Source organism: Halichoerus grypus, chromosome 2 (genome assembly GCF_964656455.1).
Source record: "Halichoerus grypus chromosome 2, mHalGry1.hap1.1, whole genome shotgun sequence".
Taxonomy (NCBI): Eukaryota; Metazoa; Chordata; class Mammalia; order Carnivora; family Phocidae; genus Halichoerus; species Halichoerus grypus.
Window position 1 is genome coordinate 112694173 of NC_135713.1, and position 20233 is coordinate 112714405.

The following is a 20233-nucleotide window of genomic DNA, read 5'->3' on the forward strand; positions in this document are numbered from 1 at the left end:
TGAAAGAGGATCCAGAAACAGATACCTGTGCAGGGAAACACAGGAGCCAAGAGACTCAAGAGTGTGCACCTGCAGGTGTGGCCTGTGGGCTCCCATACAGATGTCCTCACACAAGGTGTGGACAGTTGCAAACCATGTAGTCTTCACTCTGGTTCCTGGGCTCCTTCTTCTGCATCCTCCTAATCCACCAGCACCCTCATGTGTTCTTGAGTAGAAGGAGGGGAAACACTCCCCTGTTCTGGGCAAGGCTCCTTCAGGGACCAAGCTTGGGTTGTGGTACATGAACATGTGTTTGGAAGAAGACAAGTTAGGTTAATTCCCAGCCTTGTAACAACGCTGGTGAGTGACTGCATGCTCTGAGCCTGTTTCCTCATCTATAACATGGGAACACTGGAGTCTACCTCAGTCTCATTGTGAATATTGATGAGATAAAGCATGTTCAAATACCTTGTAAGCTTATAAATAAGGAGAAAGCTCTATTTTTAACGTCTTGAGGAACCTCCCTACTGTTTTCCAGAGTGGTTTCACTCATATGTGGAACATAAGGAATAGTGCAGAGGACAATAGGGGAAAGGAGAGAAAACTGAAGGGGAAGAAGTCAGAGAGACACACCATATGAGACTCTTGACTCCAGGAAACAAACTGAGGGTTGTGGAAAGGGAGGTGGGTGGGGGGATGGGGTAACTCAGTGATGGGCCATAAGGAGGGCATGTGATGTGATGAGCACTGGGTGTTACACGCAACTGATGAATCATTGAACACTACATCAAAAACTAATGATGTACCATATGTTGGCTAATTGAATTTAAATAAAATAAATAAATAAATAAGGAAAAAGATTATTAGGCAGCGCTAGGAATAGGGAAGACTAAAATCCTTGGCCTTTAAGCCTAGCACAGTTTCTGTGAATGCCTTCCCAGTGACAGAAGGAGCAGGGCTGGGAGAGGGAGTTTAGTAATAGCATTTCCCAATGTGTATACTGCGGAGGAGGTGAGAAGGTTATTAATAATCATAACATTTAATGTGTGTACCGTAGCGAGGGTGGGAGAGTTAATAATCATTTTAATAACTCAGTTTAAGTACAGTGGTTTATGGGTAACAGCTAGTTTCCTCATACACAATCTCATGCAATGCTTGTGCCTCCTAAATCCCTTTTTAAAATAAAGCTCATGCACTGGGGGGATGGGAGAGTTTGTGAACACAAGCCTTATCTGCTAGCACATTGGCAGAAGTGGTTTATCACACGTAGTGATCCGGGGGAGACAGAACGGAGCAAAGCACTGCTCGAGGAGATGGTGGCAGAGCCGGAGAAAGGAGGCCAGGAGGGGCCCTGGTCACCCCCAAGCCTCCAAGAAGGCCTTGGGAGACAGGAGAAAAACTGAAGAACTCCTGTCCTCACCCAGGACCAACCCTGTCCTCTTTAAGGGTCTCAGCTTTTCCAGAGTAGATCAAAGTATGTAATTGTCAGAGCTGTTGCCAAGGTGGGGCAGAGGACTACCAGTGTATCGTGCCCCGGCCATAAAGCCACAGAGCTGTGGACGGCTGCCTGTGGACTGGCCCGTGGTTGGGAAAGCAAGGGTTGGAACTATATTCCCCACAGGATTCAAATCTAGGAAGCCTTGATTCCTAAACAAGGTGGTACCTTTCACCCTATCATCTGTCATTCCAGAATATACTGTGGCATTATATACATACATGTGTACATAGAGGTGTGTGTGTGTATAACATCAGGCTTTTCCCTTCACTCATTATCTTGCTCTTTATTATCTGTCTTAAAGTAAAAATCTCATTGATTCATTAGATTTACTTCTGTATTTTTAAACTGTTGCATACTAATTTGTAGACTGGACATACCACCTTATTAAGCCAATTTCTTTTACATGGACATTACATCGGTCATAATTTTTCAGTACTAAGAGTGTTGCACAGGTATGGGCTTGATCTTGTTGAAGTCCCTCATTATTACCTTTTAGAATGCTGTATAATTTATATTACTTGCTAATTTTTTGTCTCACTCTACTAGAATATAAGCCCCATGAGAGCAGGGATTTTTGTCTATTCTATCGATCTATCTCCAGCACCTAAAACTGCACCCAATATATTTATTGGAGGAACGCATATGGCCACAGTGTGCCGCTGCTTATAGTCACGTATACTGTCCTCTTGATAGAGTTAAGTTTTTAAAGGGGCAGGGATAGTCACCCTCATCTCTTTCATCTGCAGTGCTTGGCCTAATGCCTTTCTTAGACTGGGAGCTTTTAATACATTTCAGAGACAAAGAGTATAGCACATTGTTCTGTTTTTTTTTTTAAGATTTTATTTATTTATTTGACAGAGAGAGAGAGCGAGAGCAGGAACAGAAGCAGGGGGAGTGGGAGAGGGTGAAGCAGGTTTCCCGTGGAGCAAGGAGCCTGATGTAGGGCTCGATCCCAGGACCCTGGGATCATGACCTGAGCTGAAGGCAGACGCTTAACGAGTAAGCCACCCAGGCGCCCCTAGCACATTGTGTAAAACTTCAGTCAGGCCTATGTGGCTTTGCATCTCAGCTCAACAACCAACGGATCGTAATTTTGGCCAGATGCCAATTTAAGAAGGCTCCACCCTAGCTTATATCTGATCCTTCTCTCTGCCTCCACAGCCTAAGCAACCACCACCATCTCGAAGCTGGATTTTTGCCGCGGCCTCCAAACCTATCTCTGTACTTGCACGCATGCCAATTCTTCTCTTCCTGTTGCAGTCAGTGAAACGCTAAAACCCGAGTCAGGTCAGGGCCTCCTCCTGTCAAACCCTGCAGTGGGGCCTCACGCCCAGTAAAAGCCTAAGCTGATGTCAAGTAGCCTAAAAAGCATAGCATGGTCAGGACACACTGCCCTCCCGTTCGCGTCTGCCCTCAGACTGCTGTCCTCGCTCGCTCATTGCCCTCAGGCTCGCTAGCTGCCTGCGGTTCCTGGAACTGGGATGTCCGTGCCCGCTGCGGAGCTCCCGCACTTGCCCCGCACCCCGCCTGGAATGCTCCTCCCCCGCACCCCCCCCGTCCCCCGTCCCGCCACGCCACGCCACCGCATGACTCCCTCCCTTCCAGCCTTCAGCCAAATAGAACCTATTTGGTTAGACTTTTCCATATCTAAAGTTAAAAAAATCCCACCTGGACGCTTCCTATCACTTCTGCGCTTTATTACTATTATTTTTTCCTATAGCACTTTGTTGTCATCCGGCGTAGTACTTCTGTCTTTATTTATCATGTTTATTGTGGGTCTCTCCCACCTAACACATTAGCTCCATGAGCCAGACATGTATGTTATATATTTTATTGTATTTATTCAGGGCCAAGAACAGTGATTGGCAGCACTTAAATGTTCATACGTATTTGTCAAACTGATTTTAAAGAGAGTGCTTATTTGACGCATGCTCTGCTAAACCCTTCACCTGCATTATTGCATGTCATTTTCACCCGCTCCCTATGGGGGAGGTACGATAGAGATAGAGCGAAGACAATGGGCTCTCCAGGCAAACAGCTTGGAGGACAGCCTCACCCCATTGCTTACCAGCTCTGGGCCGCAAGCCAATTGCGTGTCTTCACTAAGTCTTCGTTACCCCATCTGAATGAATACAAAGGAAATATTAATGATTCCTATTTATCCCAATCGGTTGTATTTTGTCAGTCTCTGTACGAAGCCCTAGATTTTTCCACCACAGCCCTAGATTTAGGCTTCAAATCCTGTCTTACCTAGTTATCTCTCTCATGTGATCATTTAAAACTTAATAGCTATTTTGTGTGTACTGTTTTGCCAGAGTAAAATACTCCCTTGTCTTAGCCTATTTCACACAGGAAAAATATTAACTGCTAGATTATAAGTGCCCTGAAAAATGGGATTTATCAGTGAAATGGCCTAAGCCATGAACTCAGCATTCAGAGCATTGCTAAAATAATGATGCACAGCTTTGTGTTAAATCTCTGTCATGCTCCAGATGAGAAATGTGTTTAGTAGCCTCACACTTTGACTTCTATAGAATACGACTCGTTCTTGAGTCATCTGAGAATTTTAAAGATAATAATAAATGTGAGGGGCGCCTAGGTGGCCCAGTCGGTTAACATCTGCCTTTGGCTCAGGTCATGATTTCAGGGTCCTGGGATCGAGTCCCGCATCAGGCTCCCTGATCAGCAGGGAGTCTGCTTTTCCCTCTCCCTCCACCCCTCTCCCCGCTTGTTCTCTCTCTCTACCCCCTCTCAAATTTTATTTTTAATTTTTAAAGATTTTATTTATTTATTTGACAGAGAGAGACAGCAAGAGAGGGAACACAAGCAGGGGGAGTGGGAGAGGGAGAAGCAGGCTTCCCCGCTGAGCAGAGAGCCCGACATGGGGCTCAATCCCAGGACCCCGGGATCATGATCTGAGCTGAAGGTAACCGACTGAGCCACCCGGGCGCCCCCCGCTCAAATTTTTAAAAAAATCTTTAAAAAAATAATAAATGTGAAAAAGAAAAAATATAGAATCTCTTTCTGATGCTAAGGGAGGGACAGGTGCTGTGTAGTGGTTAAAACAAATGTTTTCAAATCAGGCTGACCCGCTTTCAGATTTTGACAGACACATCACAGACTCTCGAGGAACAGTTGAATGAATGAGTGCCTCATAGACATACAAGCTGTGTAATGCTGGGCAAATTTTAAATTTTAATTTCTTCTCTTGTATAGTGGGAAAATGATATCTATCTCATGAATTTGTTTTTATGAAATAATAAATGTGCAATGGTAAGTACTGTGCTTGACATACAGAAAGAGTTTAGTAGTTATTATTAAACAATTTTTCACTGTACAGATCAGAATGTGGAACCCTTCACCCAAAATTGAAAGTTTTACTTGAAAAGTAAGAATTCAGATGATCTTAGCATCAGATATAAAAAGAAGCCCTTTCCAAATTCCTTCTCCTTCCCCATCCTCACAACTCTGGTTAATTAATAGTCGCGGTACATCTGTGATTCTTACCAAATCTTATATTTATTCAATTCTTCTTTATTCCTTCAACCATATGACAAGTACTCTCTCATCTTTCAAGACTCAGCTAACCGTGCCTTCTGTTAGAAGCAGCCTGAGTCCTCCCCAGGGAATTGCATCTCCTCTGTGCTTTGGTCTGCTTTGCTTCTCTGTTTCAAAACTCATCACATCTTCAGTCCTGCAGTTCATTATTTGAATGTCGGTGTCTCCCAGTGGGGAGTTGTACAGAGGATTCATAAATCATACAGTTAATGCTGGACTAGATGACTTTTAACACCCACCTCAGAGCACTGAAAAGATAATGCTTTTAAATAGCTTAGCACAGTGGCCAGCAGTAGTAAATAGCCAATAATAATGATGATGATGATGATTAGCAGTAGCAGTAGCATTCATCTGTCACAGTATGAGGTGAGTAAGCAGATGAAGTTTAATAATTATCTATACAAATGCTATTATGATCTAGAATGCCAGAGGCCAAGGCCCCAGAGTTTTGGAAATATCAAAGATTGCTTACTGTACAAAGAGGAAATTTGGCTCTCAGAATCTTCCTGTAAGGTCCATGTGGAAAAAAACTGCTTTTCCTAGTAAGACTGTCTATAGAAGTGGTTTCAAATCATAAAGGAGAAATTGTAATTCCTACTTTCTGTGTCAGGAAGTAATAAGTCAAAAAAGTACTAGGGGATTAAATTAACCTAGCAATAAATGCTAGCAAATAAAAACTAAAAAAAAAAAAAAAAAAAAAAAAAGTACTAGGGGAAAAAATGTGTTTCGTAGAAGTAAATTGCTTACACATTTGTAAGTGTATTGCTTACATTTCTAAGTAGTTAGCACTATTAATATACTCCAGAGTTTAACATGGGGTGAAATAACATTATCATTAAGTCAATTGTGAATAACACTTCCTTCTGTAATAGTCCTTATTTGGGAGGACAACATTAATATTTTGTGGGTTGAAAGAGTTCTTTACTCTTGCCATTGAAAATTCCATTTTAGCTTCATTTACCGAACTCAATAAATGTTTTCATATCTGAGTACCTACTGTCAGGCTCTATGCTAAGCAGTGGGGTTAAAAGTGGTGAACAGGCCCAGGAAAATCTCTGCCTCTATGACGCAAAAAAGGATAGAGACATTGAAGGAAGGAAAGTTAATTTCATAGGCAAAACAGTTTATTGCCCTGAGTGATCTGTATTCCTGAGTCTGTGAGATATACATGGGAGAGGCTGGTGGGCAGTGAAGAAAGAGAAAGGTAGGTTTGATAAAAAAAAACAGTGTTCCCAGTGATTTCCAATAAATGATTTATTCAAGGTGCAATCTAACTGACTGTATAGTCCCTTCCTGAGAAGGGGCCCGGCATCCATTGAGAAGGAGACTGTTCTGATCTTGTTGATTTCAGCGGTCAATTTTACGGAGTGAACAAGTGTGCTCTGACTTGCTTTGCCTAATGGCTGGTTCACTCTTCAGCAGAGAGAAGGGGCATTTTAGAGTCCAAAGCATTTCAGATTTAGGAACAAAAATCTCTATGCTTGCGTTAATTCCAGCTCTTCATAATGTGATGTTGAAAGCCTGCCTGTTTATTCCAGCCTCACTCCCAGCTCCAGCTGGTTGTCTACGCTTACTTTCTGTTTGCTCCTCTTTCCTCACTGAATTCTTCTTCATTTTCCTCCCAGAAACATTATTTCATTCAGATTATAGAAGTTATATAACAATTATTATAGAAATCTTGGAGAGGGAGAAGAAAAGCCTTAAGAAGTTTTAAATTAAGATCTCCCGTCATCTACTACTAAAGAAAACTATTGCAATTTAAACACCTATCTCTAGATGTGTGTACACATGTACTGTCTACTTCATAAATGTCTTAAATCTCATTATGTTGAAGTACATTTATCTGATTGAGGCCTTGGGAATTGTTTTCAAATAGGTGTGGAGAAAAATTTGAAAAGTAGATAAATAATAAATAATTAAAAGACACTATTGCGTACCCTGAAACATGATTTTTCTCAAAACAAACTGGAGTGTTTCTGGTACAGCGTAGTCCCTGGGCAAACAGGCTCTGGAGTGAGGCTGTCCATGTTATGTCTTGACTTTGCTATTGACCAGCAACACACGTTTGCACAATCCATATTTCTTTTTTGGGCTTTCCCCCCCTTATCTGTAATATTTATAATGTGGATTAAATGAGAAAATGAATATATGTTATTTAGTATACTACTATTTAGGTCTTGTTATTTCTTTTTTTTAAGATTTTATTTATTTATTTGACAGAGACACAGCAAGAGAGGGAACACGAGCAGGGGGAGTAGGAGAGGGAGAAGCAGGCTTCCCGCAGAGCAGGGAGCCCTATTCGGGCCTCGATCCCAGGACCCTGGGATCATAACCTGAGCTGAAGGCAGATGCTTAACCACTGAGCCACCCAGGCACCCGTAGGTCTTGTTATTTCTAAGCACGTGTGTGACTCCTTTCATCTTTGCAAATTTGTGATGGTATCCACATTCTTCTAATGTCCCATGTGCAAGCATTGGTTGTCATCTTTGATCTTTCCTTCTTTCTGGCATTACTTCCCCAAATCAGCACATTATGTGGAGTCTTCAAACACCACACACCAGATGGAGAGGAGTATAGGGACTCACGTCTGTAAGAAGCTTCAGGCTTACACACACCTTTACTACACCATTTACCTTACTCTGTGACTCTTAAGTGAGGGAATGGGTCTCCTATCAACTCAGTTCTCTCATTAATAAATGGAGAATAGTGACCTCATGCATCTCATAGCCTTGCTGTAAGTCTGAAACGGGCGGATACACACAGGCCCTGCATTGTGCAGTGCTCAGCACATACGGAGTGCTCAATAAAGAGAAAAGGTGTTGAGTGAGGATGAAGAACATGATGGTGGTGAGATGAGTAAGAGTTCTTTTAGCTTAAGGAAGAGAAAGCCCTTCTACCCTCCTACCCTAATCCAAACGTCCTCTCTCTCTCTGAACACTGACAGTGGACTCCTTTCCAGACCTCTAACCTCTGGTTCCTTTCTGTTCCATTCTGCCTGCACTCAACTTCAAGATTAATCTTCCTTTAAAAAAATTGGATCGGGGCGCCTGGGTGCTCAGCCGGTTGGGCGTCTGCCTTCGGCTCAGGTCATGATCCCAGAGTCCTAGGATTGAGTCCTGCATCAGGCTCCCTGCTCGCGGGAAGCCTGTTTCTCCCTCTCCCACTCCCCCTGCTGTCTTTCTCTCTGTCAAATAAATAAATAAAATCTTTAAAATAAATAAATAAATAAATAAAATTGGATCATGTCTCTCCTCTTAAAAATGTTTATCAGATTCTCAGTAATTATTAAACAAAACATAAATTCAGTATCTAGGCCGTCAACACATGCATAATTTACTCTCTCTTTATTTTTCCAATTGTCCATTCACCAGTTCCCCACGATGAACTTCGCACATCAAACATTGTGTTCTATAACTTATTCCTCACACTTACCTTCCACTTGTCCTACCTTCCTGTCTTTCCTTGATTCCTCCTGTTCATCCTTCATGTTCCAGCCTTAACCGTAAAGGCTTCTCTTTTGGTGAAGTCATTTAATTATTCAGAAATTTTTATTCAGCATCTACTTTGTGCCTGGCACTGTGCTAGGCACTGAAATTCACAAGGAGCCAGACAGAGATGGCCCTTGCCTTCCTGCTGCACTTCCTCCTGTTGGTGTGTATGCGTACGTGTGTGTGTGTATGTGTGTGTGTGTGTGTGTGTGTGTGTGTGTGTGTGTGTGTGTGTTATCCCCACTCCTTTGGCACAAAGGATACACAGCTTTGTTTGGTACCTACATCGTGCATCATCTTCAACTCTAACATAGTAACTGGTTCAAGAGAGAGTTGTTGATCTGTTTTCTATTTTTTTATTTTTATTTTTTAAAAATTTTATTTATTTATTTGAGAGAGAGACACAGCGAGAGAGGGAACACAAGCGGGGGGGTGGGAGAGGGAGAAGCAGGCTTCCGCTGAGCAGGGAGCCCCATGCGGGGTTCAATCCCAGGACCCTGGGATCATGACCTGAGCCGAAGGCAGACGCTTAACGACTGAGCCACCCAGGCACCCCTGTTGATCTGTTTTTTAAAATTATTTTCCTATAGCATGTAACTTACATTGGGGGTAGGTTGACAACCTTCCTTTAGTCCTCCTTAGGTACGGTCTTGCTTCCAAGATCCCATCAAATGAAAAAAAAAAATGTAGTTATACATTGGCCTCTGGGACAAAATCCAAAACAGAATCCTAAATGTTAAAAAAGGAATAATCTATATTGCTCTGTAATATTATACTATATCATACCATATTATAACATAGGGGAAATAGTGATAGCCAGATTCTCTTCAGTAGAATGTGGAAAATTAAATGCAGTTCTAATCGAACCACACAGTATATCCAGAAGTTATTTTACTCAAACTTGATGTGCTTCTACTTAAGTCATATTAATCAACGTAAATTTTTTTTTTAAGATTTTATTTATTTGAGAGAGAGACAGCTCAAGAGTGAGAGAGCACATGGGGGGGTGGTGGTGGGCAGAGGGAGAATAGCTCAGCAGGGAGTCTAACAGGGGCTGAATCCCAGAACCCCAGATCATGACCTGAGCCCAAGGCAGACACTTAACCGACTGAGCCACCCAGGCACTCCACTGTAAATCTTAATACAGATATTGTTCTGCTCCCCCTCTTTTAATAGCAGATACACCCCTGATTCACCTCCTATATATAGAAATTTCTGCTCATGTGTGACACTTTGCAAGTGCCTTTATGATAGGTTTGTTTTTTTTTTAATTCAAGGTCTTTGAAAACAACAGAATAGGTTATACTTGTTTCAGTTACACCTAAAATAGGAAAGCTTGCTATCACTTATAAATATAATTATCTGAAGACCACTTCCTTCAGTGATTTGGGTATTTTTCTTTAACTTAATGTACAGTTTGTTTTTAATAAAAGTGTACATACAGAGTGAATGCCTGCCTTGGGAAGGGGCTTTGAGGCATGTTTCTTGCTGTCTGACCTTGAATTCATAATAGTTTCCTTCTGTGTTTGAGATTTCTCCCCCATGTCCAATGAAGTTGGTACTTCTCATTCTAACAGCTGTGAAATACTTTGAATGCAGAAAGAAAAGACAATGCAAATAAGACAATATAGCACTGAGAGAGTTACTTCGCTTAACTAGTCCTTATGAAAGCCTTCTAAACCCAGACAAGAGAGCGTGGTACAAGATGACTTACTCGGTACTGAGGAGTGAGATTAGGCTCAGGAGTATGATGGATAGCAGCAAGGATTATGAAATCTCAACACATGGCTTAAATAAAAATTCATTTAATTTTTTTGTTTATTTAACTCTTACACCAAGCTTTAACTTTTGCCTGAAATCAAAACAGTCATTCAAGGGGTCCTGCAAAGTAAAAGAAATTTCCCATAGTAGACCTTATTATAAATGATCTTTGTAGAAATTGTGAAATACATCCCTCCATCTCAGTATTTTCCTTGGATTCGGATCAATATTAATTCAGTTGAACTTCGTAGTGGCCACTGTGACAGGTACTATAAGCACAAAGATGAATAAAACACAGTTTTACCCTTAAGTGGGACTCACTCGCCTAAAAATTAACTACAGTGTAAATGAATTATGGCCACAGCCTCCACACTTTCTTTCTGCATTTCTGTTCCATCCTCAGTTGCCAGGGGATTGTTACCAAATTCAAAATGTGATCAAGCCACTTCCCTGTATGAACCTCTTGGTGACTACACATGCTAGGGGCTTGAAGTCCATCTTCCCAAAACGCTCTCCACCAGCCGCTGTCTGCCTGCCTCTCTGAGCTCCTCTCTGACCTTTTCCCCTCCAAGCTCTTGCCTGTCTGTTTCTCCACAGCATCATTCGTATTCTCTTTTACCTGTAGACCTTCATATTCAGTGCTCTGTCCGCGAGGAATGTTCTTCTTTCCCCCTCCAACCCTTTGCTGGCTGATTCCTCTTCATGTTACACGTCTTTTTTTTTTTTTTTTTCTTTAAAGCACTTTCCCTGAGCAGTCCTTCCCGGCCCACCAAGACTCCTGTGATTCCTATCTCCTATCATGTATGCAACTACCACACTGTACAAAACTGCTGATTCCTCCTTTGGGAAGGACAAGGGCCCTGCCTCTTAAGTTTAGCACCGACATCCCCCGCTCAAGATGCTTCATCAATATATGTGAATTGATGAGTAAATGAATTGAGGAATGAGTGATGAATACTTTAAGAAGTACCTTCAGAGTAAAAATGGAAATCCAGATGAGGGAATAACTGATTCCACTGGACCTGGGCCCTGAAGGATGCGTTGGGGGGGGGGCCTCTGGGGGGCGCAGTCAAGCCACCTACTCTTGGTTTCTGCTCAGGTTGTGTTCTCTGGGTCATGAGATGTAGCCCCGTGTCAGGCTCTGTGCTCAGCAGAGTCTGCTTGAGACTCTCTCTCCCTCCCCGCCACAGATAAATAAATCTTTAAAAAAGAAAAAGAAAAAAAAGGATGCATGGGAGGGAGTTCACCAGGATGTTGACAGAGGGAAAGGCATGCATGAGCAAAGCCAAGGGTTTGCAGAATAGAGCGGCTCTGCATGAATCCTACTTGCATTGGATCCCAAATTTGACATCACTTCTACCAAGCCTTCCTAAGAAGCCCCCTTAAAGAGGTTAGATGTCTCTTGTATGTGTGTTGAGAGCAGTCTCTTATTCTACACGTTATGAAGTATATTTCTGATGTGAAATTTTAAACCTGAGATCAAAAAAACACATTCATTGGGAGTAATAAGTTTGGGGTTTTTTGGTTTTGTTTTTTTGAGAGAGAGAGTACGAGCAGGGACGGTGGTGGAGGGAAGAGCAGAGGGAGAGGGAGAAGCAGACTCTCCGCCGAGCAGGGAGCCCAGCTTGGGGCTCGATCTCAGGACTCTAGGATCATGATCGAAGCCGAAGGCAGACGCTTAACCGACTGAGCCATCCAGGAGGCCCAGGTTTAGGGTTTTATTTAGCATTCTTTCATATGAAAAACTTAACAAAACTTTAAATAATTTATAATAATAATAATAATAATAGTAATAATTGCTACTATTATTAGGTGATAAAAAGGGCATTTCAGTGGAAGACGAGGGAGAGAGAGAAAAACAAACATAGGAAGACATATACGCCTGGCACCCTACAATCCTGAAGATGCATAATCGGTACCATGCAGAATGTCAGCCTTTCAGATCCATTTTCTTCTAAGAGATGTGTAATGGGTAAAAAGTCTTCTGACCCGCCCTGTAGCCACAGCACCACATTCCCTTTATCTAGGGAAACTAGGACTCCTGGGTTGGAGTGGCTTAAACATCAGCCCCCATGCTTTATATCGGATTGCTGTGTCCGGTTGATGGGTGCACAGTGAGACTTTCTGCCTGCATAGAGAAAGGTTTAAGAAGTGATCACCGGGAATCAAGCAAGCAGTTTAATTCGTTCATTTTACAGACTAACAACGTTTGACTCAAAGCATTGTCTTTAGAAAAAAAAGGGGGAAATGGCCAAAACAAACTCCCAAGGCTTTGGTAGAGTGGACATACCCAAATATTAATCACAGAGAAGTGGTGAAGCTTTTAGCTTCACACATATGAACTTTAGCCCTTTTGTATTACAGTTGCTTTGCAAATCATGACTCCAAGCAATAGCCTTATTGGAACCTCCAAGATTAATAATGATTTTATTCAGTTTATAGCTTAGGGCAGAACCAACGACAAAGCCAAGACTCCTGGGCATACTGATCCTGTCAACACAAGTCCCATTGTCCCAAAAGCATAAACATGAATTACATTAGTCTTCCGAGGGATCTCTGGGCTTTTCCTGGCCTGTCTTTTTAACATAAATAGGTGATAAATGCGTTTCTTCTTCTCTTAAAATCAAAGCTGGCTTTTTGTGGATAGGTAGAAAAATAGAAAAATAATAACCATGGTAATGATGATGATAATAATAACTTACTAATCATTTGACACACTTTAGCTCATTTATTCCTTGGAAGAGTTCACTGCAATAAATATATTCCTTTCTCTATATTATAGTAAAGAAACAGAACCTTAGAGAGTTTAATTTCTTAAGAATCTACAGCTAGGAAGGTTGATTCAAAGCCAGTTTCTCTGATTTCAGAGTCCAATCTTTTAACCACTGCATTCTACCATTCTATTTTGTAAGCCCCCAGCTGACATTTGCACAACACATTTGCCATCTCTTTAGCCTACTTACAACCAGAGCTGAACCTGCCTGTCTTTCAAGAAAGTGTTAATGTAAGTGTTAAGAAGCTTTGGAAAGGGGCGTCCTATTTGATTTCCGCTTGGGTCATGATCTCAGGGTTGTGAGATCCAGCCCCCACGTTGGCTCATGCTGGGTGTGGAGCCTGCTTGGGTTCTCTTTCTCCCTCTCCCTCAACCCCTCCCCCACGCCCATGCATGTGCATGCTCTCTCTCTCTCAAAAAGAAGAAGAAGAAGAAGAAGCAACTTTAGAGACTGACAGATGTGTATTTGAGTTGCAGCTCTGCCATTTCTTAGCTGTGTAATTTTTGTCAAGTTAATTAACCTTTCTGATCCTCAGTTCCCTAAGAAATAGTAAGAGTAAATATCTGAAAGGGTGAATTGAAACAGTTCAGTGAGTTAATGGACCTAACGTTAGTGTACCTTAGCACAGTGCCTGGCACAGAGTAAGAACCCAGTAAGGTACCCAGCCTCATTCAGGCTCAGCTCACATGACACCTTCTCTAACAAGTCTTTGTCTTCCTTAGTCCAAACTAAGGCACTACCCCAGCATTTACTGACTGTATCATTCACAGCTTTCTAGAATTTGTTTTCTCTTTATACACACCTGTCTCCTTTTATAGGCTGGAAGCCACTGGAGGGTAGGAATGATGCTTAGATTTTTTTTACGTCTATGAAAAGCCAAGAACAGAGCTCAATAAATAGTGGCCACATTCTTAGCCAAATATATGGCCATACTTCTGGCAAAGAATTGTGTGGTTTCCCTCTCTCGGGTTTTGTGTCAATGTGTAAATGAGTCTATAGAGAACCAAGAATAAGAATCGCTTTGTTCATATTTGAGGACTTCCATAGTGTGACTCTTGAATTATTATTTTTTGCATATCTGCCATCATTCTTACTCAATTTAAGCATCTTGAGGACAGCACTTAGAGGCTATTTTGTTTCCACCACCTTAGCCAATAGTAGAAATAGAGAGCTCTTAATAAGAGGTAACTGTTTGTCATGAACTATATGAGACTATCACTTACACATTTTCATTTAATTGTCAAATAGTCCAATGCCATAGTCCTATATGTCTCCCCTCCCCTCTTCCCCATTTCAGAGATGAGGAATATTGAGGCCTAGAGAATTAAGCAATTTATCCATGATCCACATGATCTACTACAGAGGTGGGACTTAAACTCAAGTCTCTCTGACCCATAGCCCATACTCTTAACCAGAAATTCTCAAAAATGGTCTGGCATCAAAATCACCTGGCAACTACTACATCAAAATCTAAAGAGATGGAGCTCTAGAATCACTAAAACTTTCCAGGAGATTTTAGCACAACCAGACCAAAGATTTGGTAAGCTCTACTCCCAAATACCACATTATATTTCTTCTAAATGTCTATTTGAATGAGTGAGTGAATGAATGAATGATGACTGTAATTCTCCCTTTGATAATCCACTTCTGCATTAAGGTTTACTCTCAAACAATGATCCATGTTTTAAAAGGCAAGGATTCCCAAGAGGTTATCTCTTAACCTCAAGGATTGGCCCTTAGTTGAACAAGGCTTCTATTCCTCCTGGATCCAGATCATGTACTGGGTCAGACGTTATCACTGACACAGGCTCCTAAGGCGGTCCAGAGACATTCCCCCTGCTTGCAGTTATATCTTCATGCCCTCCTCTGTGCTTTCTCTGTCTCTCAAAAAAAGGCTTTTTTTTTTTTTTTTTTTTTTTTGCTGTGTCAGGTTCACGAATGCACAGTGAGACCTTTTGCCTGCATAGAGGTCTTTGGTCTGGCTGGCAGCTTCTTTGAAAGGCTCGCCTCAGGCTACTTAAGCAGAGGCAGCACTTGTCCTTCAGCTGATGGCTGGATAAATGAAATGCAGTTTTAGCCATACAGTGGAATATTATGCAGCAGTGAAAAGAAATGAAGTATCTGTATATGCTATAATATGAATGAACCTTGACAATGTTATGCTATAGTGGAAGAAGCCAGTTATATATTGTATGATTCCATTTGATAGAAAATGTTCAGGATAAGCAAATCCATAGATTAGTGGTTGCCTAGGGCTGAGAGAGTTTGGTGAGGAATAGGGAATGACTGCTAACAGGTATAGGGTTTCTTTTTGGGGTGATAAAAAGTTCTGAAATTCATTGTGGTGATGATTGGTCACTATTGAGAATATGCTAGCGCCACTGAATTAATACACTTTTAAAGGGTAGATTTTATATGTGAATTATATCTCAGTAAAGCTATCCAAAAAGTGGGGTTGGGGGGAGGCAGCACAGGGCGACAGAAGCACTGTAGTAAAATTATACACGAGAATCATGAGATTGCCAGATACCCATCACGACCGGAAAAGGCTTCACAAAGTTCCCCTTCACCAGGAGGATGTACAGGATCATCCTTATGAACTGATGCTCACCTTACCGTATCCATAAGCTGACTCTATCAGTAACTTTCTGTGATGCTTTTTTCTGTCTTGGACATGTTTCTAGTTTTTTTTTTTTTTTTTTTTTTTTAAGATTTTATTTATTTATTTATTTATTTATTTGACAGAGACACAGAGAGAGAAGGAACACAAGCAGGGGGAGCGGGAGAGGGAGAAGCAGGCTCCCTGCTGAGCAGGCAGCTCGATATGGGGCTTGATCCCAGGACCCTGGGATCGTGACCTGATCTGAAGGCAGATGCTCAACGACTGAGCCACCCAGGCGCCCCTGTTTCTAGTTTTTTAGCCCTCTTCTTTTCCCTAGCCCTTATGGGACTAAGTTAAAAATAATTCCCGGACAAAAAAAATGCATGAAGTCAGACACATAGTATTATATTTTTTGGGAAAGGATTATAGATTAAAATGTAAAATATGACTATGGCAGTGCACATTTCTGCTGCAAGCATTACCAGAAAGCTGGTACTCATTATTTACCATGGCGGAGAAGAATGTTCAAGCCAGTAATAATGTTTAAAAGGAAGACATGATTCCATCAGAGTCTCCATGTGTCAGAGTTACTATGTCCTTTTTCATCCCCATGGCCATGGGTAGATTCAGGGCTGTCTTCCACTCACCTGGACCAGTGAGCAGCCTGATTTCCTGCTTCCTGTGTGACCTTCCCTGGGAACTCACCATCTATCACACTGCCTGAGCTACCTCTCTAAAATGCAGACATGAGGCAGTGCAACCCAGGGCATCGCAGCCTGGGTCCCAGTCTTGCATGAAGGCCTCATTCCCTATGACTCAGTCATTTTAGATAAGTTAATTCATCTTTCTGTGAATCGTTTCCCCCTATTTTTAGGGAGGACGAAATGAGAGCAGTATGTCAAGTGCTTAGTCCAATGTCTAGCTCAAAGCAGTCAGTCACTCTGAGCTCTTATTATTACACTTATATTCAAATGCTTTGTTTCTACATAATGAAATGGAATCATTATCAATGAAATCTAACCATCAGTCATGCAGGAACCTGTGCAATCTAACCCAGTTTGTCTTCTCCCTGTTCACAACCTTCTCTAAATGCGTCCGGCAAATTTATGACTCCCAGTACTTCTCAAGCTCTTTCTCTGTCATTCCTGTATCTCTAGTCAGAAAGGAAGACCATAAGGCTATGAAGTGACTGAAGTTTTTCTCAAATTCCTCCTTTCTCCATGTTCTGAGAACACTGTAGGGGGTTCAGAGAAGTTGACCAAAGGGAATTATATTTTATAGGAAAAACAAACAGGACCCCTGGTGGACTAGAGAAGAGGAATGATGGATACAAGAAGAAAAGAGGGCTTCTAAGCTTAGATCTGGAACAACTGGGCCCATGGTGGTGCATTTATTGATATGGGAAAACCTGGAGAGAATGAAGCTCTGAGGGGCTAGTAATAAAGACATCCATGTTAGTTAGGTTAGGTTTGATCCACCAGTCAGATATCCAAGTAGATTTGGTAAGTAAGATGTTGAATATGTGAGTCGGGGTTTGGGGAGTGGTCAGGGCTATGGATATAAAATGGGGAGTCATAACCCTATTGTTGGGGTCATTGGTGATAACTTTGGGGAACCCAGGGGACCAGCAATGTTTAGAGCTCAGCTAGAGGAAGAGAAACCTGTTAAACAAAAACATGTGAGTTCACTCCCCTAACACCTGCTTGAAATTAAATACTGTCTTATTTATCTTTGTGCCTAGTAGTATTCGTCATAAAAATCCAATAAATGCTTGTTAATTCATTTCAATTCTAAAAGCAAAGAATGGTAGCCCCTTTAACATCTCCCAGCTATACACTTCAATGATTTGGCGACATTTGCAAAATAAGCATGAAGAAGGACTCCAACATCCAGCTTAGGGTAGAATATGGTGGACAGTTCCATGACTTCTAGAGACAGACTGGTCCTCGCTACCTCCTAACCTCTTCCTATCCCTTTCCCTAGGGTCACACTGCAAAGGGCATGGCCCCAGTGCTCATGTGGGGATGGCAGAAAGCCCAGGATCCCAGCATGGTCCTCCAGGCTGAATACCAGGGGGCTTGAGAGAACAGCAGCTGCGGGAACATATGGGTGACCAGTAGGAATTCCCCTTAGTTTTGGACCGAAGCACCTCCATGTACACAATACCCAATTTTCTGAAAGGTTGTGTGAGAAACTTTCTCTAGTATCTTGTTATGTTTTTCCCATTGACTTTCACAATTTAGTATCCATATTTTTCTGATCTCCTCATTCCTGTGACGCATTTAAGAATTTGTAAATCAAGACACATCCCTTTTTTTCCCCTCTCTCGTTGATACTGTTCTGTTTAGGGCTGCATCATCTTTCACCTTGGCAAATTCAGTAGCCTTCTATCCAGTCTCCCCACTCCCAGTTTCTCCCCACTCTGCCACCAGAATAACCACACCAAAGCATTTCCCATTAGGGTATCCACCTGCCAAGAACTTCAGCAGTTTACCCATTGCTTACTGAAAAAAAAAAAAAAAAAAAGATTCCAAAATCTTAAGGTTGGTGTTCCAGGTCCTCCACAGTCTATCATTTCCAGGCAACCTCTCCAGCATACTGCCCATCAACCATACTCTGGGTTAATTGATCAGGCCCTCCTTTTCCCCACAAAATACTTGCTGTGATTTTCTTTTTTTTCTGTATCTCAGCACCTGCCATTTCATTCACTTAGGATGTCTCATCTGTTTCTACATCTGTTAACATCCTCCTCCTTAAGTTCCAGGCAATGCCGCCTTCCTCAAGGAGATTCCTTAGTCACCTTATTGGAGGGAGGAGTCCTTGTCTATACTTCTGAAACAACTAGTGTTTATTTTTTTAAAGGCAGTTATCAGATAGGTGATGGTGATGATTATGATAATGATGAAGATAGATGATAGATAGATAGATAGATAGATAGATATAAAAGTTTTATTGTTTGTCTTGGAACTCTTACTTTCAATTTCAACATGGTGTACCTACCACAGCATAAAGAAGGAACTCTAACAATATTGACTGAATGAATAAATGAGTCACTCAATTAACCCAGTATAATTAATCCCCCCCTCTATTAGTTTATCCATTGTATGATTCTAGGTCTTTGTATATAGAATTTTCTTAAACTGGGGGCTCTCTATGGGGCGACATGAAGTCATTACATAGTTGACTTCCTTTCACAAATACCAATTGACTACCTGGTATGTGGCAGGTCTTATGATGGATTCTGAGAAGCAAGTTTTAAATAGGATTAATGCATTCCTGCCCTCACAAAGTTTACAGATTCATGGAGGTGTGACCACCATTAAATAATGAGGGCACGTAATAATCTAGAGGTGCTTCCAGGAAGAACTGATATGGAAGCTGAGACCTGAAGGAAGCATAAAAGTTAGCCAAACTAAGCTGTATGTGTGTGAGGCTGTGAGGATGAGAACACAAGGGAGGACTCGTGAGGAGGCTGGGCAGAGCATGGAGAGAAATGAACGGGGTAGGGAAAGTCTTTATGGGAAGAGAGCAAGAATCAGAAAATTAAAGGGCATTTCTGGAGTGCCTGGGTGGCTCAGTCAGTTAAGCCACTGACCCTTGATCTCAGCTCTGGTCTTGATCTCAGGGCTGTGAGTTCAAGCCCCACACTGGGCATGGAGCCTGCTTAAAAAAAAATAAAAAGCATTTTTTTTGTTTGTTTTTAGAGAGAGCTAAAGGGGGGGAAGGGAGCAGAGGGAGAGGGAGAAATAGAATCCTAAGCAGGCTCCATGCCCAGCGTGGAGCCCGATGCAGCGGCGGGGCTCAATCTCACAACTCTGAGATCATAACCTGAGTGGAAATCAAGAGTCACACGCTTAACTGACTGAGCCACCCCAGGCACCCCAAAAAGGGGATTTCTTAGGGCTGGAGAGTGAGTGAAATGGAGGAGATAAGATAGGGGAATGGGCAGTTTCAGACATAAAAAGCACTCTGAGATGTGAAAAATACACTCAAATACTCATAGGTCTTTGGAGGATTTTGAGCAGGGCATTGGAGGACCAGACCACGTCTTTCGAAAGATGGCTCTAAATTCATGTGCCAAGTGGATGGGAGGATCTGGGGGCAGGAGCCCTCGGGAGCAGGCTCATACAGGTAGCTCAGGCTGAGAGACCCTGCCTGGCCCTTGGCCCAGGTCCCTGCCACAGCCGTAATCGCCGTCTCTGCCTCTCCCCAGGGCTTCCAGGGCAGCGGCTGAGGAGACCTTACCAAGGAGCACCACACAGTAGATGCTGAGATATTGCACCCACGATAAGAAGCAGTAACATGGCAGCACCTGTTTGAAAGGCATTCAAAAACAAGACTCCCTTTAGAAAGGAACAATGTCCAAGAAAGGGCGAAATAAGGGCGAGAAGCCCGAAGCGCTCATCGTCGCCCTTCAAGCTGCCAATGAAGACCTCAGGACCAAGCTCACAGACATCCAGATAGAGCTGCATCAAGAGAAGTCCAAGGTGAGTGAGGCCACCTGGGGCCACAGCCTTGAGAACGGCTCTGGCCCAGCTCTGCCTGCTGGCCTGCCCCAGTGGCTCCTCTCTGC

The 20233-nt window shown here is 42.3% G+C and overlaps 1 protein-coding gene across 7 annotated transcripts in view; it reads left to right on the forward strand.

Annotated features, from left to right (window-relative positions):
* JAKMIP2 (janus kinase and microtubule interacting protein 2) overlaps positions 1-20233 on the forward strand; it is a 157302-nt gene that overhangs the window by 73047 nt on the left and 64022 nt on the right. For 6 of the 7 annotated variants that reach the window (XR_004908870.2, XM_078067326.1, XM_036065724.2 and 3 more), the window contains one exon: positions 19874-20147. The exons of the other annotated variant lie outside the window; for it this stretch is intronic. Coding sequence is in view for 5 of the 6 variants with exons in the window: in XM_078067326.1 (XP_077923452.1) it covers positions 20019-20147 (129 nt within the window). In the remaining variant the exon portion in view is untranslated. The remainder of the gene's footprint in view (positions 1-19873; positions 20148-20233) is intronic. 7 annotated transcript variants of the gene reach the window in all.